This window comes from Ammospiza caudacuta, chromosome 1, assembly GCF_027887145.1.
Source record: "Ammospiza caudacuta isolate bAmmCau1 chromosome 1, bAmmCau1.pri, whole genome shotgun sequence".
NCBI classification, from domain to species: domain Eukaryota; kingdom Metazoa; phylum Chordata; class Aves; order Passeriformes; family Passerellidae; genus Ammospiza; species Ammospiza caudacuta.
The window spans coordinates 88,893,755-88,915,357 of record NC_080593.1 but is presented as its reverse complement, the minus strand read 5'-3'; the positions used below and the strand labels follow the sequence as shown (position 1 = coordinate 88,915,357).

The following is a 21,603-nucleotide window of genomic DNA, read 5'->3' as shown; positions in this document are numbered from 1 at the left end:
AAGAGAGGTCTGGCAGGGTTGGGGTAAGAGTGAAGTCTGGACCTGATTCAGTGATAAATACGACCACACAGGCATTTAACAGTGCAGCTTCCTGCAGTGAGCAGCTTACCTGCACCTATGCATTATTTAACAGGAGTGTGAAAAGGTGAGGGGATTGCTAAGGAAGTGTTGTGGGTTGATGTAGGGAAAGAAAGTATGTTTTAATAGAAGAAAAAAGAAAGAATAAATATAACCTTAAGTGAATATCAATCTGCTTTTACTTGCACAATACTCAGTCCAATTCAGTCTTCTGCTGTGATGTATCTGTACCACTACATAACTTGGATCCCCTTAAGTCTGTGTTGAGACTTGCAGTAGTACCTGTAGGCTTGCCAAAGCTGGCTTTCATCAGGCTTCCTTGGGCTACCTGCCCAAGTAAATAGAGACAGGGTGGCCTGGCATGGCTGAGGCTGCTGCTGGTACCAGTACAACATCAGTGCTGCCATGTTTTTGCTAACTAGATTAAAGGTAATCCAGGATTTACATGTGCTCCAGCTGCACCTTAATGGCAGTCCAGGCATATTTGAACTGTCAGTATGAGTGTCTGGGAAAGATGCCTTGTGCCATCTCGGAGAGAATCCTCATCCTGGTCTTTTGGAACTTGCCCTTCCATTAGTTGCTACATGGCAAAACATCTAAAGCCTTCAGCCTCACCTCCACTGAGATTTCACCTATTGAATACCCCTCACACAATTATTGAGCCTAGCATTTTTTGAAATCTCTGACAGTACTTCCAATTACATAGCTGCAGTAAATCTGATTAAAGTACTATTTGTAAGACTACTGGATTTCTTTAAACTCTGACTTAGAAAGTAAATAGTAGTTTGAACTTCGAAGTGATGAGGGCAGTTTTATTTTTTAATAGCTTAATTTTGAAGTCCATGCTATAAAATTTTCTTCCCCTGCCTATCCAGTGGTGTTTTCTTGGTGATATTTTTATTTGTGTCCTTTGAAACAAGGACTTTCATTTCTTGCTTCTCTTGCATAATCACTAGATGTACATGAGGCTTGGAAGGATACAGCAAATCTCATTTCAGTCTTATTTCCAAAGAGGTAACCCCGATATATATGCCCTGTGCAGGGGCTGCTCAAAGTTTTTCAGAGCTGTAGTACTGCTGCAGGCAGGTCACTTCCTTCCACACTGGCAATGCATTTCCGATGGCTGAAATACGTTAGCAATGCTGAAAACCAAACTTAGGTTAAAAATACCTAAGACAAAAGACTTTTCACACTTCCTTGTGTTTTCCGAGTTCCTTTCTGCAGTTCTTAATGTAGTACAGACTTTGTTACAAGAACTTGTTAATTTAGATCTAACAAGGAGCTGGTTGTAAAAACTTGGAATTTAAAAATAATTACTTGATATATATAAAGTACTCAAATACTACTGGATGAACACACACACAAAAAATCCTTGCTTTTGTCAAATAGGAGATCTGACTTCAGTGTTGACCAGTTCAGTCATCACAGAGCAGTCTGAGAATTTGTTGTTCCAGGGTCAATTTCATTTGTAGGGATAGGGTAAATATGCAGAAAGAACTAATGTAAGCCATTAGCATGCATGTTAGTAGTTTTATAAGATCTCTAACTAAAATGTTACCAACTTAATCATTGAATATATAACTTGGACTTGAAGTACTTTTGCTTACTGCACATGGGCTTTGACCTCAGTTTTCGTGAATCACAAATTGTACAATTGTGCTGTTGTTTTTTCCTGTAGTAATGCTAAATGGAATAGAAATAGATCTGGTGTTTGAACTATAGGAGCTAGAAAAATGTATTTGGTCATGCTTGCATGTGCTTTCACAGCTTTTTATGTAAACAATCAGTTTGTGTACAAGATGAAGCTCAGCTTGCTGTGTTCCAGAGCACTCTGCAAAGTCATGTGACTGAGCAGTTTGATTGTTTTGAATGACATTATCAGAATTTCTCTACTCAAATGTGGTATTACCATTTGCTTATGGACATATATAGAATGGGCCTTTTGTGAACTGACAGAACAACAAGTGCCTGTTTCCTGTATCAGTCAGTTTAGCTGATGCATGCTTAATGCTGAGCATCCTCCTGAGACTGGAAGTGGGTAGAAATAGTTGGTGCTGAATAATTGGCCTGATATTCAATAATGCAGAGCCCCACCTGTCCTATTTCAGTTCAGAAGGTGATGAGGCAGCTTTAAAAATTTTATTACTTGCAAAAATACCTCATTTGTCATTTAGATGGCTCTCAGCTATTCAAATCTGAAAGTTATGGTTGTGCTTTAAAGTATACCTTGATAGCTTTGGAGTCCTGTGCAGACAATATCTGTAAGTTTCCAGGTTACTGAAGGACAAGAAACAAAGACAAATTTCTGGGTTCTAGTTGACATGAATGTCTTCTTTAGGTACTTCTCTAAGTCTAGTAAGTAATTGTTGAATTATTGCTTGCTTTGCAGAGAGCTTGCTGTGTTGTGTGGTAATGTGTACATGTTTTTTGCAAAATCACATGTCATACCATGACCTTAATCATGCTAACATTGCTTGTTAATTGTTCATTTCCAAGCTTGGGCATAAATGCTGTTTGATTAGAGCCTGATTTTGTACTGTGATTGTAAATAAAAATAACAATACTGTTGCATAGCATACAGCATTGCTTTCATTAAAGATTGATTTATGTGCTATAATTTTTTTTTTCTGCACAGATTATCGTGTGGCTGGAGAAGATGCTAGATAAAATAATCAGCATTTTCATAATATTTGTGCTGGTGATAGGAACCCTTCTGCTAGCTCTTCTCCTTACTGCAAAGGTACAGTATGCTAACAAATGCAATCATAAAGCTCCTTTTTTTGTTGCTGATGAAGGTTACTGATACTTACACGAGATTGTGTAGCTTAAAGAATTTTTCTAAATGTTGTAGTTGAACTTGTCACCATTCCAAGACTGTAAAATATACAAAAATATGTAAAAATCTCAATGTTTCTATTTCTTTGTATCTCTGTGGATTTTACCTATATGACAAGGCTAATATATAGACATTTGTAAATACAAAAATTTATTCTAGTAAAAGAATTACTAGCTTATGTATTACAGGAACAGATTTGTTTTGCACCCTGTTGACATTTCCCTTGTCAACAGAAGAACCATTTAGATTTTTTTCTCTTTAACTTATCTCACATCAGAAACCTTTGCAAAATAATTAAGGTGTGTTTGTCAATTTGTTTGTGTAATTGCCTGTAATAACCTCATGGTATCCTTTCTGAGGTAAATCTACTGAGATTCATGATCAGGTATTCTCTGAAATTGATGTTTGGTTTATGGTTGAGTTGGGGTTTTTTTTTGCTCACCAGAAGAGGTCACTCATGTACCTTTTTTTCCCTTTTTCCTTAATGGAGCTGTGTTTGTACTTTAAATGGTCAACGGAGATTGAATGTTTGACTTGAATACAGTTATGGAACAAAGATCAGTGGGTTCTGATGTCAATCTCCTTTTTCCAGAATGCAGGCATATGTAATGTTGAGTACTTAAAACTAAAGACTTTTGAAGTTGTGCAAACGTTCCTGCCTAAAGCTCCCTTGCAGTCACAGAAGGAGTATTAAGATATTATAAAAGGTGTATTTTATCATTCTTGCTGAAGAATTTATTTAGTTAGGCACTTCATAGCAGGGTTGGTCATGTTAGAGCTAAGTATTCATTAATTTTTACACTTCTTTGATCCATGGCTTAAAAAGCTGTATCTAAAACTTTTCTTTGTATTTTAGTACTTCTCTTGGCAGCAGTGCTGTTATTTTTGATTTTTTTTTCCACTGATGAGATAAGGTTTAAATTTCCATTTGCTATTACTATTGACCAGAATTTACTATTGTATTGACTAGGTGTTTCTTGTGTTAATGGGACTTCTTTCTTCCTAGTGGGTTGTTTGCACTGGAAGAATTATTTTTTTAATGTACGAACTGGTCACTGCATCCCTTCTCACCTTCCCCCTCCTCCCCATCCTCCTTCCTCTTCCACCACTCACTCCTCCTCCTCCCAAAAAAAAGAATTCTTTCTGAATGTAGGAAGAGTTGTAGTTTGCATTGCATAACATTTCTCCTCTCTGTCTTTAATTTAGGTACATCAAGAGAGTGTTCACATGATTCAAGTCACAAGCAGCTTGATCAATGAGACAGTAGCCAGTCACCCAGAGTGGGCAAAGTAAGAATGCTGAAGTTAAGCGAATAGTATAGGGTGGATGAACAAGCTTCCAGGTGCTCTTATGCATAGTTTTTAATTTAAAAAATCCCCTAGGTGAACAGAAATGTGGGTATCTCTCGGAGGCAGATGTGAAAGCTAAACTCTCAGGCAGCAGAGATGTTTGTGCATCTCTCTGGAGGACTGTCAGTGTACTATCTCATTTGAGGACTGGTTGGGTTTTGGAAGTGAAGAATGACTCCATGAACTTTCCTAGCTACAGTTGTGGAGAAGAAACTTGTATAGTGCAGAGGATGAAGAGATCTGTGTTTTGTCCCTTTTTGCTATGAAAGAGAAGTGCTGACAAAGAATACTCTAGAAAGTTTCAAGATAGAGCTAAATTATTTTTAAATGTAGAGCGATGGATGTGGAGTGCATTTGAAGGAATAGGAGTTGAAGACATTGTTCCTGGAGTGAACTGAAGAAGAGTTCAGGGGTGGATGGGGGGAGTTTGGTGTGACTCAGTTGGGTAGGGACATTTCTATTATGAGTAGGCATGTGCAGTGTGTGCAGTGGGAAGTTTGTAAGGTTTGGTCTGTGTAATGACCAAAGTAAGCACCAAGACAAGTAGTAAGGGAGAGAGATGATTTTGAGAGAAATGCATCTAGAGGAAAACATGGGCACGCTGGTGAGCAAAGGAGTCATTGCATGAACATCAGAGGGGGAATAGGTGAGAATGAAAAGTGTGATTTTAACAGGGGCATGTTCCAGGTGGCTTTCATTCCGATTCAGCTAAACAGACATTGGGCAAGTGTAAGATATCAATTTAATGACAGCAAAAAAAAAAAAATCTCTCCAGAGTAAGAATGGTTGACTCTTTCAAGGGCACATTCTTGATAAAAGTGATGGTAGTTTAAGAAGATTGAAAGAAAGCAGATGCTGCATTATAAGAGCAAAGCAATTTTTCAAAAACAGAACTAAAAGGATATAGTTAATAACCACTGTAGTAATACATCCTTTAGCACTACTGAAGTAATCACAATCGTGAGAACAGAAAGCACTTAAAGCACTTGGTTTTATTCCTTCATGGCATCTCTTGTGTTGTTTGGCCTTTCTGTTTTGCCGTAAGATGGAAATAAGTGGGACTACTGGAGATGGAAATTTGACTGTCACAAGCTTAATTGCATAATGCAACTAGTGGAGTACTAGTTAAATAATTTGCAGAATTCGACTAGTTAAATAATTTGCAGAATTTGGCTAGTTAAATAATTTGCAGAATTCTAGTATAGCTTCTTAAACTAGAGAAGTTTGCATTTAGTTTGTATTAAAATTTGAAGTATCCATAACACTATATTTTAGTTCATTAAGAATACCTCTTGCCAAATCCATGAAGCTTTACCAGCTTTCAGAGCTCGATGCTCATTTTTATTTTTAGAGGTGAGTGACTGAAATATCTTGAAATTCCAATCTGGAACATTTCTGAAGCATTATACAGACAGAGGAGCTTCCATGTTGTTCTTTAGTCAGATGAACAAATACAGCAGTTCTGTTTCCTGAATGCTTTCATTTTGTTTTGGAAGGGCTCCCAACAAGTGCCATTGAATCAAGATGTAAAAAGAAAGTGAAAGCAGAGATTTTGTGGCCTGTATTCACAAGTGGTAAAATGCTGTCAACTCAGTAGGGTACCTTGCTTGAAAGTGATGTGAATCCCTGAAGAAATTCACAAGCAGGTGGTTTGGTGAGGACTTAGAAATAACTGATGTCCATACCTTTTGTCAGCTGGTTGATATTTCATGGAAACTATGTTAACAATTTACAATTGTAAATTATAATTTACATTCAGCTTGTAATTTCAAAAGGTTGTGTTTGCAGCTAGATGAGACTGCTTCATATGATATTTTCAGGAAACTGGGAAAAAAAAAGAATATTGTGTGAGTAGCACACATAGAGATTGAAGAACAGATTTCTTCTGAAAAAGTTGAGATCTCAAATTAATTAAGGTTTCAGGAACCTTAGAGGATTTTAAATGCAATGGCATGCCCTAGATTTAAATGGGAAAATTTATTCCTTAATATGTAGAAAGAGACATTTTGATTTGTTGTTTCAGAATGTTAATTTGAAATGTGTTTTGGGTGTAATGAAGTGTGTATAATATAACAGTTAACTTTGTTTTCCCTCAGCTGGCTCCCAGAGGCCCAGGTCATTCAGAAGGCGCTCAATTCTGCAGCCAACAACGTATACCAGTATGGCCGAGAATGGATCACACACAAGGTCAGAGTGAGCTGTCAGAAAGCTCAAATTCTGTGGTTTTTGCTTTCATTTCTTGTGTTTCATAAAAGTAAAAAGAAATTAAAATACATTTCTCAGTAGTTCTTTTCCATGTGTTTAACCATTTTGTTGACAAATGTGTTCTTTCCACCCTGGTTTGGGACTTTTGAAGGAAGAGTGGGAGTGATTTCAGTAGTCTTTTCTGTTCAGGGATTAGTTTATTTTTAAGAACTGAAGAATCTGCCATCATTCTAATGATTCCCAGTGAAAATGGATCAAATAAAATTAAGTAATTTTTTTTTTAAACTGACTTTGGCTGTTGTATTAGAGACTATGTAAACTTCTGTTTCGACCACTGCCCCTCCCTCTCCCCTAATTTCTGTGTGGGCTGGGTGTGGTGCCCTGGATATTTTTTAAATCATAATTTATATAGTTAAGCTGTATTCTTCTTCTTCAGAATTTGCCAAGATTCTTACTCATATATTTCATGTCTAGCACACATCTCAAATTATTTGAAATATTTACTCTAAAGATATGATCAGGGGCTTTGGATTAAGGATTTTAGAGACAGCATTTGTTTTGCAGTGCAGAAAGAAGTCCTCAGCGCAGCAGAATGTTTTTAACAAAATCTTTGAATTGTGAACTATTTTATCTGAAGTGTGTATTTCATGCTGATACTAATTTTTTAATAACTTGGGTTTGAAATGTGCCTTTACATACAATCTTAGGTTTTTCATCAAGTATGAAGTTCATCCGTGGGTGCCTGCTTTGTTCTGTCCTGTATAATAATAGATTTTTATGTGTTTTAGCTCCATAAGATTTTAGGAGAAAAAGTAAATAACACTGCTGTGATTGAAAAACAAGTACTGGAACTCTGGGACAGGCTTTATCACTCTTGGTTTGTGAAGGTGGGTAACTCATTTAAATGATATTCATACAAACTATCACTTAGTACTCTGACATAATTATGCCAAGTATGCATTTCTGAGGAAGAGATTAGCAGAAAGTTGGAAGGTTGAGTAAAAGTCAGTAAAAAGAAGGTAAAAGTTTCAAGTGTGTAAGACACATTGTTCTTGAGTCACAGTTTTAGTATAGCCAGAGCTGTGTCCTACATTCAAGTAGTAAAGTGTGTTTTTGTGTGTGCCATTTTATAGTTTTCTCACTTTTTATAATTAGTATTTCATAGTTTAGCACTTTCTGCTGATTATTTGGTTTGTTGAGGTCTTGGGAAAAGGCAACTGGTCTTCTGCATGATTTGTGTAACTTTTATTAATTTGAAATTGTGAGAAAATAATTGCCCTCTCATAAAGTTTCTTGCAATGCATTTTTGCAGCCATCTTATAATGTGTTCTGTACACTGAATCCTGAAAAGTTCCTAAGAGTTAAATCATTGTCATGCTGCCAGTGCTGTCTGCAGTTTAAAGGAAAGAGCAATTCATTAGCCATCGTGCAATGGAAATATCAAATCCAGAAGTCATATTCCTGAAATACTTCTGTACATTTAAATGATTGCAATTACATTAACACTTTTCTTTATGCAGTTACTCTTCAAGTACCTCTAAAGTTCCAAGAAGATCTCTGCACTAAAGAAATAACAGTTTTGGTATAGAACTAGATGAACAGGTGATAGATCTCTACACAGAAATACAAATATTTACAAATACAGAAGGCCTATTCGAGGGAGATTTTTTGTCTACTCATATGTTTCTACTCTAAGTAAATTGCTAGATCAGAAGAAAGATCTCTGTGTTGGCAGTGGATTGTTGTAGAGGGTTGCTAATATACATCACAAAGTGTAACAGCATCTAGAGAGAATTGGTAAAGAGCAGAAACTGTAATACTCTTAGATAAATCAGTGCAGGGACTGCACTTGGAATATTATTTGCCATGTGTGGCAAAAAAAGATATTGCCATTTTGCATGCATGTTGCTAAGGCTAAAAGTGTGCAGAAAAATTTAACAAGTAGTGGCATGCTTATTATAAAAGTCAGAGTTAAGAACTTGAGAAGTCTTCTTCTGTTAAAGACTAGGATGTTTTAGTCAGTGAGTTTGCTTAAGCTTGCTTTCAGAGAATTTTGACATCCTTCTCTGAAACACTTGTCGCAGTCCCAGCCTGTGGCATTCAAGATGATAATCAGGTATTATTCACTGGGCAATAGCAGCATCATAATTAGGGAGGAGCCACTTAAGGAATTAGCTATTGTTTTTATGGCCATGTCCTGTTGTCTTGTTGTGTTGCAGTTAAAAAGGTCTGTAGTCAGAAGAGATCCTCCTGCGTCCAGTTTAGATTTTAGGTTTTGTGTGATGGAACATTTCCTCTGGAGAGGTAGAAACTAATAGTGAGAAAACTAGCTGCTTGGACTTCTGCTTGCATTTTCTTTATGGGCTGTGCTGGGAAAACTTCTATGTTGCAAACAGTAAATTATGTAGGCAATAATTGAAATCATTACCTCTTTCTTACGTGCTTTCATTAAGAGCAAAACAGATACCATTATATCAGTCAAGCAGTAAAGTTAACTTTTAACTGAGGTGAATCAATACAACATGCACATATGTAATTAGATGGGATAATTAACTACAGTTTTCTGTCAGATTTTAATTTTTCCAGTGTACAGAGGACTTCCAGGTATTTTAGGGGATGCCAGTTAAAGCAGCTCTAAGCATTTAGATGCATGTTGGATCTATTCCTCATTAAGAGAACACCAGTCTAAAGCATTAGCTTTTGTCTTTCTCATATATCTAAATTTTATTCAAATGTCTATTTTCTTTGTTTTTAAGAATGTAACACATTCTGGAAGACACAAAGGACACAAGTGGCACATAAACCGTCAGCACAGCTGGCTTGGAGATATTCTGGACTGGCAAGATGTTGCGTCGTTTGTTCACGATAACATCGAAACGTTTCTCTCGGCACGTATTCTTTGCACTTACTATGAAATTGGCCTAATTTTTAACTGATAGAAATTTCTTCTTGGAGTACCACTAAGGTTATGGATTCAAGTAAATGGAAAATTATGGAAACGCTGTTAGTGTTATTTACAATTACCTAAGCAATTGTTGCAAGCCTATTTAAGATATAGCTGTAAAACAAACAGAAATATTTATGATAAGCTCTTGTGCTTTCAGCATCTTCATGGATACCAGCTTTCTACATGTGTTCCTGAGGCATATTGTTACCTGTGTCACCTGCAAGCTGATTTTCAGTGCATTATTTTATGTAGTCTTTTCTCTTTAAAGAAGAAAACAAATAAGTTATAACTGGAGAAGCTATTGACTTAGAGGTTGTGAAAACAAAACCAAGCAAAAAAAGTGGAGGGGTGATCTTTTTGGGTTTTTTTACCTCAAATTACTATTATTTGTGGAGTTTAAAGCAGCTTATTTTTTTATTTTATGAAAGTTCTGTGGAGGATGAAATTGGTATTTTATATAGTGTGAATAAAAACATTTCACCTTATGAGAAGAAAAAGAGGAAGCATTGAAAGCAATCCAAATTAAGGTGTTTCACAAAAAAAAAAATCATGTTAAATCCTAAATGCTTAATACATAGAATCAATCCCCAATATAGTTCATCCTTGCCTTGAGCTGTTGTCATTACATTATCTTCAATTTTGAAGACTATTATTTATACCAATCTGGCACTATAGCAGATCTTTGGATGTAGTTAAAGCTAATATTTTCCTCCAAGCAGTCCTTGGTTTAGACTGATAGGCATGTGTGCTTTTTCTGTCCTCCCCCAATTGCTGCTTAAATTGTTACAGCTTCTACCATAGAAGATGTGAGACAAGGAAGAGTTGAGAGAAACCTTATTGCAGACCTTTTTTCAGTTAATTATGAAATTTGCTTGGTACTTTCTCAAAGTTGGTCATGCATGCTTGAGGCAAAGGTTTTAAAAATGTGCAGCACATCATGATTGAAAATCAATGTGGAGTTTCCTTCTAGGCAAGAGGCACAGAAGGAGGAGAAACTACCTGATAAGAGTGTGTAATTTGCAGCATTGCTGCACAGTGCTCAGAAACCATGATGTAAGATGTGCTTCAGTAATCTTAGCAGGCTAGAGAGAGGGAAAGAAAAGTGTAAAGAGAATAAATATTTAAGAATGAAAAACATTAACATTAAAATTTTCATCTAGCTAACATGCTTGCTTTACTTCTAAAACCTGGTTTAAAAGTTCAAGAAAAAAGTGCCAGCAAATGACTTGCTTTCCTGTTTATTTCCAGGAACTCATTACTCATCAGCAGTGGGGAAACACCTGTCTTTTTTCTCCATGTACTCATGTCCTTAATGGCAGACCGTAAAACAGTCAGCTTAGTATAAAGCTCTAAGTCCTGATTTCACATCCTTACTGGGCAGCATTTTCTTTCCTGGCTAGCTCATCCACAGTGCATTGCATAGATATTACTCACGCTAATGTTTTTAATTAAAATTGATGAAAATACAGTCTCTGTTCTTGTTTAGGTCATTAAATTTGGAGATTTTTAAAATAAGAATAGCTTTTGCTTAAGTCTGATATGTTTAAGCAAGTTTCTTACCTGTCCTAAGATACAAAGCAGCCTTACTGTATCCAGGATTTATGTTCTTACCAGAGCATGAAAACCTTTCACCTGGTATTCTGAAGTGGAACAATGGGTTATTAGAATGGCATAGTGATTTGGGAAGGGTTAATATTTTATATTATGTGAGTGCTTCTGGGAGTGTATGCTGTAGGGATTTAATTTTTCTGTTGCTTAGATTCTTTAGTTTGGGTTTTTTATTTGTTTGCTTTTTTCATATTTTATGGAACTTTGAGTGGGATTTAGATGAGATTACATGGGGCTTTGAGCAACCTGGTCTAAGGAAAGGTGACCTTGCCTGTAGCAGGGGGATTGGGACCAGATGATCTTTAAGATCCCTTCCAACCCAAGCTGTTTTATCTTTTTATTTTTTGGTTGAGTGTGTTGTTTGTGGGGAGAGTAAAGTTGAACACTTGAAATCAATGTTGGCTTGTAGTTCTTAAGAATATAGCAAGACACAGTACAGTCCCAAAGCTGTGTTGACAGGTTTTTTAAACATACAGATAATTTAAAGACGATGAGATAACTGTAAAGAACTGTGTAAAGAAGCAGATACAAAGTTCTAATGGGATTTCCTCCACTTTTGGAAAAGAATAAATGTGTGTGATTACACTACTTACATGTAACAAATACTTATGCATAGATGGAGTTTACAAAAAAATAACTGTCTTGCTATCCCCTTGACTTTCTGAAGTATTTCAGAGTAGAACAGATGACAGTTTTTCTGAAAATACAGCTATTTGACAATGTCATATTACAGCTACAAGCAGATAAGCTCTTTTCTATTGATGGAATTCAAAGGAAGTGTTCTTCCTTCTTAATAGGAGGAGTGTTTGCTGTAACAAAAATATTAAGAGAAGACAGATGCTAGTGCTTCACTTCAGGCTTTTCCTGTAATGGAAGAAATTTTCATTTTAGAGTTGAAGGCATGTAATTAAATTACTGATATAGGTGTGCTGGGGAATTGCTGATGTTCATTTAATTTGTAACAACATGCATCGATTCAACTTTACAACTTTGAGTATCAGGTAAAGCTTGGAAGACTTCTGTCCCCCCCCCCTCAAAATGTGCTGTTCATTATAGCAGTTATGCTTAGCTGTAGTTTGATGTAGACAGACTTTAATTATTTTAAAGAAATTTACTATTTAAAGATGTAAATTGCCTGAAGATTTAATATGAAGATAAGCTTTTTCAAGTTTGTTTGTTGGTTTTTTTTTCCCTCTAAAAGCCTTGGTGTTAGCAACATTGCTGCCTTTTTCCAGTATTAGAAGCAGTAGTGTTAAAAAACAGCATAGTATAATCAGTGGTGTGTTTCTGAAGTGAGGTTTATTTCATCTCATTCTTGGCAGAGAGAGCAAGAGTGGAGCCTCACTTTGTCTTATATTTTGCACTCCATACTCCACTCCAAGGTAGTTAATCAGATGCATGAAATAGGCAGCATGGAGCTGGACTATTAAGATTTAATTTCTGAAAAATAAAAAAGACTCATTCTTTCCTTACTCATCTGTTTTTCCATTCATAAACCCTTTTCTCCATTTCTTGTATGCTTGTAGCATTGAGAAAGTGAATTGCTGCTGGCTAAATCTGTGAATGATGACTCAGAGCTCCCTTGATGTTACATGAAACATTGCTAATGTCTTCTTAATTTGATCTTTTGGCTCCTTGCACAAGAATACTCATCATTCCACCAGCAGGTGGTATCTCATTCAGAGATCTCCCAGACAGGAAGACTGAAGACCTTGCGCAGAGATATTCACAGCAAGCTACAGCTTAGTTAGGTTTCCCTTCCCATGCTTTTAGCATGACTGATCTGTGCATTTTAAATCAAGTCAGCTCCTCAAATATTTCACTGAGTTACTACACATCCTAATATTTTTCTCTGGCTCCAGTAGTTTCTTTAAGTAATCTCATAAGTTTATAGTTAATTCAATCCATTTTTCAGTAATATATCAACTAGCATGTCGGGGGTTTTTTTCACATCTTTACAGTTTTATTCCCTTTATACAGAATTGAGTTAGGTACACAGTTTTATCTGGCTTCCAGAAGTTTGCTGACTTGAAGTTCTCAGTAAATTACTGTTTTGATCAAGTGCCTTTTAACCCTCATTTTTGAGTGTTGACTAGTTTAAAAGTGGCCAAGAGGACACCTTAGATGTCTGAGAATATTGTGTGCAATTTTTCTTTCTTGCCTGTTACACATTGGAAAGGCAGAGTAACTGATGCTGATGGTGGCACAGTGTGCTGTGTAAGAGTCCTGAATTCTGTACAGATTTGTAGTTCTTTTAAACACTGATCCCTTACAGCCGCTTACACAGCAGTGGTTTGGGGAAAGAGGTGTGGTTTTCTGTTATTTAATAGGAAAAAAGTAACTAAAAGAAATGTAACATTGTTGCATAAGTAGTCACACTTTATTGTGTTTTGGAGAGCTGAACTGGCAAGGTGGTAACAATTCTTTCTGTGTAGTAGGTGACCTCATCAACTCAGCTGCAGTAGGCTCTGGGAATCAAACAGCTTTATGAACTCTTAGGTGCAGCTACATGTAATTTTGTTATTTTGTGAATGGTAGGGAAGTATTTGAGCATATTCTAACACTGTATTCAGTAATGATTAGTGTCTGCTATGTCTGTCTTCTCACCTTAGCTATGAAATGCTTGTATCTTGAAATTTTAATGATACATGTGTGTAACGAGGTCTCTGTGGTTGGAGAGTAAAAGTTGGAGTCCTAAAAGATATAGTTGCTTTCATAAGACTTCTAAAGCTGTAGAAAGGCACTATCTACACTTGCTTTAATGCTGGTGATAACTGGTTCAACAGTTCCAATCAATGACTTCAGGAAGCAAGGATGTTCATGTAGGAGAGCCATTTCTGATGTTAATGGAACAACCTTATACCTACATTCAAACTACCTGCAGTTGGATACTCCTGGTTGTCAGCCCTCAGGCTTAAGCTTCTAGGGGAACTGTTCAATAAATCCTGCCTATATTGGAGAAACATCCTATTTTGAAAATTTTCACAGTCCCACCAATTCTGTGCTCTCCTCTGGCAGATGGAACAAGCTCCTCTCCTTGTAAACTCTCACTGGTATCAGCTCAGCTTATGTGTTACAAGTGATGGTTTTAACAATTGCTGTGATCACTAGTTAGAAGGCTGTTAAATCAGAGTAGTTTTACTCTTTAGAGCAAAACTTTACTAGACCACTTTTCATTAATCACATGCTTCATGCCCATGGTTTGCTTTGCAGTCTTCTAATCATTGTCATTGTGTATTGGAAGTGGCCAGTCCTTAACAATCAAGTCCTACATGAGCTGTGAGGCTAAAAAGCCATCATGATGGTGCTGTGTAGTTGTCACCAACAGAGGCTTTGCTCAATGGGCTGAGTCGCAGGAGTGTAAATGAACTGGCTGAAGAGCTTTTAGGTATGCAGAGCTGGAACTTAATGGATGTCATCTTCCCTCAGATTAAGGAGCTTGTCCTTTCATAAGGTATTCTTATTCCTGACAGCTCCTGCCCCTTGGCCTCTGCCCTGGACTGTGTGCTCTGATACATGGGAAAAATATTACTTTTCCAGATCATGACAGCTGCCTTGTCCTGTTGTTAGCCTGTTGTGGTTTTTCCCCCCTCTTTCTTAGTTCCTACCTCATTTTCTTGAAGGAAGAGCAATCTTCCTAGCTCAAAGTTGTGCATCTTCAATACCTTCTTACTCGAAGCACTGCTTTGAGTCCTGTTTCAGGGACCTTTGTTTTCAACCTATGTCCCTATTTTTAAGGCCTTTGCTGCTGTTCTGTGATTAAGCTCCACATTATAACAGAAGACCTGTGGCACAGAAGCTCCTGTTCGCACACCAAGTTCTACTAACAAGCTTAAATATCTGGGAGGGGAACCTTGCATACAATTTAAGGTCTGCTATAAACAATGATTGCACTATCCTTCCTGAATGCCAACTGGAAGGCCTCTGCTTTAGCTACAAACCATTCCCTCACTCAGAATTCACTGTCCTGTGTGTCTGCAGTCCTCCTAACATAATGTGCCCATGATAATGTTACCATGGGGCTGCATGAATTTGTAGCACTGCTACACCCCCAGAATGAATTTGTAGTCAATAGAAGAAGCAAAGGGATAGGTGCCAGTGGGATATCATTTTTCAGCTGTGTCCTCTTCACTTCCAACATCACTTGAATTCTCAAGAGACACTAATACAATCTGTACAAAAGATGAGCTTTAACATTCATAATTCCCATTAAATAGTAGGAAGCATGAACTAAGTAGGTCTTTCTGTGTTATAATTCCCTGTCATTTCCTCCAGCACTTATTCCCTCTCAAGTTCATGCTTAATAAATTATGTTTAATATGATTCACTCACTTCTAAAGGGGAGGTGATCACATGGCTTACACTCCTTTGTCTGCTCTACAATTGCTGACCGCTGAGGAAGGGTTTCTTGGTTTTAGGGGGTGTTGGTTGAATGGTTTTGTTTTAATTCGGTCTAATTGCTATCTGTTAAACCAAGACTAGTAGTTGTTAGTTTTTAATAATTACGTGATTAACTGATGTAGCCTTACTCAAAGTCACAACTTTTACATTTCTGTGTAGATATTACTAAAAACATGCATTTCATTACCATGAAAGCTTTTAACAACAAATATAATGAAGTAGCAATTTTATTATTTGATTTGGAGCATCATATTTATTTCTGCCTTGTGATGTTACTCCTTGTTCTTCATGTCTTAACATTTCTGCTTTTGAAAAGGTGAATATTTTCTCCCAAGACAAAATCTACTTGGCAGGAATGTTAATCACAGTAAACAAGTGTCACCACATCTAGTTTTTTTTCAATTTTGCGTAATGAAATAATTTTGAATACTTAGAGAAAAATTCCAAAGCCTTATAATCAGCTACATAGAAACTTACCCTTGGTAAAGTGGACATTTTCACTTGATAGAACCTGCTGTAGTACAGGAGTGAGGGAAGATTATTTTTTTTTAAGACATCTTTGTTTAGCTTGATGGAGATTAATCACTCAGCAAGTAATTCTCTGGCCTTGCTAATAGCATCCAGTGTCTAAATCTGTCTTCTCCCTCCTTTTTCAGATCCTGGAGTCTCTGTGGATAGTGATGAGTCGCAATGTGAGCCTCTTGTTTACTACGGTTACAGCATTAGTGACAATCCTCTTCCACAGTGGGACAGCTCTTCTCAATTTTGTGCTTTCAGTGGTAAGTAGTGTGTCATTGACTTACATGGTCCATTTTACTGGAGTAACCTAATTGTACATACTGTAACAATGAAAATTCAAACCTAAAGCATTGAAAACATCTTCTAAACTTACCTAATACCAAAGTTCTGTAAGCTTTGGCAAATTTTCTATCTGTTTGGGGGCATTCTAGACAGAAGGCAAGATTAGGAGTAGTAAGTCTTCCTGTCTTCACTATTTTGTTAGTGGAAAATTCTTGTTTTAGGCTTTGAAGATACTAAGCTGTAGCTTGTAATGTCCTACATAACTGCTGAAATCTCATGGCATGTCTGCTTAAGCATATCCCTATGCAAGCCATTGTGTTCAGGAGATGGAAAAATTTTTTCCAGGAAAATCACCAATTTTGTTCTGTAGTTGTCTTCCATAAAAATAGATTGCATGACAGCATTTTATTTCTTCCTTAGTCCACAACTTCATCCAAGATGGCACCTTTAAAACTGTGTCCAAAACGTTAGTATACAAAAATTGCAAGCTTGGGAACTACTTGCCAGTGATTTCAAGGCACTCAGGCTCAGATACAAAATTTATCTTTAGATGCCTAATGACTTACATCAAGTTCATAGCGTGCTGTTTCTGTGATGCATGATCCTGACTTTTTATCTGCCAGCAGCATCCTGCCTCTTGTGGAGCACTTTTGCAGTCAGCTGGTTTAGCAGAGGTAGTTGGGATCTTGCTGTGTTGGAATTCTTTTAATGGTTAGATGCTTGAACTGTACTTTTATTTTTTCATTTTTCAGGTTTCCTAGTTGCCACAGAAAGGTTTTTACTAGTTTGGGGTGGCACACACTAACTTAAGTTTTCCAACAAGATAATGCTCAAACTGGTTAGCTTTTCTGCTGATTACATTTCAATCCAGTTTTAGCTATCTTGAATAGAAATTAAAATACTGAATTTTATTTTAGGTTTAAAAATTTGTTCCTTAAAGCATGGAAATAATGGACACTTTGTTCAAAAGCTCAATTTTGAAAAATATACCTTCCATCAAAAAATTAAGTAGGAATGTCAATCTGTGTAGCACATCCATCCACAATCCAGTAAGATTGTGTTCAGATTTTCAAAGACTTTTGAAAACTGGTTGTCAGTTACAGAAGTGTCACTTGTATTTCGCTTCTGAATACAAGTTCCTGTCTGCACACATATATGCACATGGATGTATGTATATGCCTCAGTGTGGATGTAGAATAATGCACATGTGTGTACTCACACGCACACACTCACTCACTCTGCTGCTTTCTGTTACTAAGATTGGAAGAGAAAAAGCTCCATTTGGCTGATGGGCATCTACAGTCCTGCAGGGAATGCACAGATTTTGGATGCTGTTAAACATACAACTAAACAAACAACCAGAAAACCCAAAACAAGCAAAAACCTCCCAACAAACAAAAACCCTGAAGCTTTTCAGCAGAAAATTGAGTATGAAAAGTAGATACAATAATATTTACTGAATCAGTGGACCTGATGCACAAGCAATTAGGTTGTGTGTTTCTTGATACCTGTGGAAATGCTGAATTATCATTTTGGTAGAGAGTGTTTACCCAGAGTTTTCTCCTTGAATTCAGTCTATGCCTCCTCAGTTTAGAGTATTTAATGTTTTCAGCTACAGGACAAATTCTACAGCATGAAGTAGTAATCCATCAATTGTTTAACTATGGAAAGTTCATGCTGTTTTGCCTTTGGTAAATTCTTTCACATAGTCATCAGCAGGATCTTGAATTGTTGCTTAGGAAACAATTTAGGTACCTCAGATATCCTGTACAAGAGGTCTGAAAGCTTTTAGCCTCCAGTTGCTCTAAGACAGTGCATATCTTTTGGTGCTGAATGTAGTATTGAGGTTATTTTACTTGTTGGAACAGTCAGCAAGCCATTTGATAATACATTATTATATTCTGTGACTACAGGTTCTTTTTTGCATTTCTACATCTATTGTGTTAAAGGAAATGCATTAATTTCCTAAAAGGCAGCTACTCCAAAATTCCAAAGTGAATTTTGTGTGCTCCATCTTCTTTTAGCAGAAATTGAATAGGATTTTGTAAGTTTTCCTGTGTTTTAGTTCAGCTTAATGCTATTTTATTCCACTGCTGTTCATTCCCAGCCCTCGCTTTGGTTTCACCCTTCAGGTGGGTATGTCTATCTTGTGTCTCTTAAGAAAGCAAGTTTCTTGTGTAAACACTGGGGAAGAACAGTCAGGATAAGCAGACATTATACTTACTGTGCTTAGGGCAATATGCTGCTCTCTGTGTTGAAAACTGCATGTGCAGAAGGATCTGTAGGCTGAGCTCAGTGGAAGGAAGACACGACATCATCTGGGTTCCTGCTTCTGTATAGAATTTTCTACTGAAATCAGGAAATATAGTAGTTTAGAAATGGCAGAGCCCATCAAGGAAGGAAAATAGCCATTATTTCAGAATTACAAAGGATGTTAAAATGTGATTTAAGATTCTCTTACTTGAAGCTGTAGCAAAACGTAGCTGCTACTGGCGCTAGACTATCTCTCATTAAAGCAAGGCTTAATTATTGTTATTATTTTTTTAAGATCAAAATTAGTGTTAACAGCATACTATTAAAATCTGCTAATATAATGACTTGTTTTATTAGCTAGATTGGTTTATCTCCCAAGGCAGAAGTTAAGCACCAGGGGAGATGGAATATAGCCTAAAATAATACATGGCAATTTGCACGGGGGTCATTAGAGGTTAATAGTTGAATGTGACTTTCAAATTTAAGTTTGGGAGGGCAGAGTAGGAGCAAAATGGTAGTAGCATTTTACTGAGTATAAAGAAATTAGAAACAGAGAGAGATGTCATTTTGAGATTGATAATGAAATATTGCAATGCTGTTTGCATTTTGTTTTCTGAGCATCTTCAGAGGGAGTGAAGGAAAAGAGCATGAGGTGTCTGCAAACTGGATAAAATGCTTGAAAGTAAGAAACTTATGGAGATTAGGCTGTGTTGCTCATAAAGAAAAGATTAAGATGTGGTTTATTCTAGAATACAAGTAGGTTGGAAACAAGGAAAGTGAAAGAATTCTTTCTAATCTTAGAAGGAAAGGAGAAATACCTGAGTCGTGTACATAAAGCAAATATAAGCCATAGTTTACATCTGGAGCATACAGAATGGATTTTTCTTGTTTGAGGTATTCTGTTTCAAGATGGACACAGTTCTGTGATTCATTCTTACCCAAGAAGTTGCTGAGCCCACTAACAGGAGGATAAGAGAAACATAGTTGACTGCAATATAGAGGAAGCTAATCCAATTGGATTATAATTTTTTTGTCTTTTAACTGAAGCAGTGGAACTGCCGTTACTTCTGCTGAGACTCATCATCAAACTCACAGGAGGAATATTCACTTAGGATTGTCAGCTTAACATAAAATTTATGTTTGTGAATTTTTGTGTAATTCATATCTGATACCCAGCTGCATAATGAGTCTTGAGGCAGCGCCAATATATTTGGCAGTTTTGTTTGCTTGTTTTGGGAATAGATGTAACTATTCAGCAATTTTTTGATCTGTTAAACATGATGAAAAAGAACCAAAGGGCTCCACAACTCTACTGTTTATCAGCACTCTAGTTGTTTGGTCTAGATGTGACTTCGGAAAGAAGCTGAACAGAGGCAGAAGTTTTTTAATGTCTAGCTGTAAATGTTAAGTCCTTTGTGGAGCAGGGGAGTAAATAATTCTTTCAGCTCTGTTTTTCTAAATCCAGGCTTGTGGAAGAGTATCTTCCTCCTTTTCAGTAAAATTCAATATCTGAAGCATAGCTGCATACTCTAGTTTTGTGAAGTATTTATTACCTTCTAATTTAAAACTTCAATTTGTTTTGCAGGTGATTTTTCTGACCACATTGTTCTACCTGTTAAGCTCCAGTGATGAATATTACAAGCCAGTAAAATGGGTGATAAGCCTGACACCTTTGTCTCAGCCAGGTCCCTCCTCAAATATAGTTGGCCAATCTGTGGAGGAAGCAATAAGGTAAATTGCTGATTTCTTGCTCTTTGTTTAAAATTCTTCTTTAAATTTGATGTTCAGCTGCAAATAATTAACAATTGCAACAGCTTGTGTTTCAAAGCTGAATTGTAAAAATGCTTTTAAGAACCTAGCGCTGATGATTTTTTCCCCTTTGTTTGTTAATTTGATAGTACTTGGCTAACAATTTTCAGAGGTCTGTGCTGTTATAAACAGTAGTGTTTTGTAAAACTGCTACATCCATGACATCCCTAACTCATCAGGAAGCAGAGTTTGGAGTTGTGTTGGCAGTAGCAGCTGGTGCAGCTCAGTAGGAGCAGATGCATGCAGCAAAACAGTAGAACTGGAGGACCTGACACCAGTGCTGTACGCATTTCAGAATTATTTAGTTTGAAGTATTTTGTCTAATATTGGAGAATAAGCAGCCATTTGTACCTGGAATGTATTAGATATCCTTCTGGGGAATGTTTTCCAGTTCAGTTTCACCTGAAAGAAATGTAGTTCATGGTCTCCATAAACCAAATTACATCAAAGGGAACACGAGGGGAGCGCTGTCCTTATCATGGTTGGCACACCACTGTGCTGCACCTACAGAGGGCATTCACAGTGTTTCATGCTGAGTCACCATTTTTGTGTGTTGGCTCTAAAGTACTTCAGTAATAAAAGGAGATTTTTTTAAATGTTTTTAAATATGGTTCACAAGGATTTCACAGTAAAGCTATTTTTGGGGTGGTGCAGTAAAGTTCATCACGGATGAATAAAATCATCAGCTTTCACCTGTAAGGAGCTTGAAACACTAACATGCTGGTAATGTAATAAACTGGATTTTAAATAAGATGTTTAAGTCATAGTGTGCTTTTTCAAAGATGTTCTGGGCAAGGTGAACAGACTTCATGCTGAGGTCTGTGTAGCCATTGCCTCTTACACCTCTGCTTTCTTGTGTCTTCTTCTGCATACATACAGTACATGAGGGGGCTTTAAGCTGAAGAGATACTAGAGCTGCTTTCCAAACTCATTGCTAAATGTTTGCCATTTTAACAATGGCAACTTTGTATTATGTTATGTAGTATCTTGAACAAGAATGCTAACTGCTGTAGTCATTTGAAATGAAGGGGCAATTCAGGTAAAAAGCAACATATTTGGAATTCTGCCAAAAAGTTAATAGCCTTTCTCTTGAGTGACTGCTATTGAGTTTTCATTGATCACATGGTTAGTATCTCAGTTCTATCTTTTCTGAATAGTGTGAGTGGATTTAGACACCGATACTAGTCTCACAAATGGTTCTCTTTAGCTCAGGGTAGAGGTGAACAGTGTGGAAAAGTATGGTATGGTTTGTCTGGGCATGGATATAATGTGAGGAGGATTGTATTAAATGCAGGTACAAGTTTACAGGTATGTGA

The 21,603-nt window shown here is 36.8% G+C and overlaps 1 protein-coding gene across 1 annotated transcript in view; it reads left to right on the top strand.

The window, feature by feature from the left end:
• The window catches only part of TMEM245 (transmembrane protein 245), a 75,915-nt gene that overhangs the window by 28,633 nt on the left and 25,679 nt on the right, over positions 1-21,603 (top strand). The window contains exons 8-14 of the mRNA XM_058819542.1: positions 2,714-2,818; positions 4,121-4,203; positions 6,360-6,450; positions 7,257-7,355; positions 9,225-9,356; positions 16,081-16,203; positions 20,064-20,209. Of these exons, the coding sequence (XP_058675525.1) occupies positions 2,714-2,818; positions 4,121-4,203; positions 6,360-6,450; positions 7,257-7,355; positions 9,225-9,356; positions 16,081-16,203; positions 20,064-20,209 (779 nt within the window). The remainder of the gene's footprint in view (positions 1-2,713; positions 2,819-4,120; positions 4,204-6,359; positions 6,451-7,256; positions 7,356-9,224; positions 9,357-16,080; positions 16,204-20,063; positions 20,210-21,603) is intronic.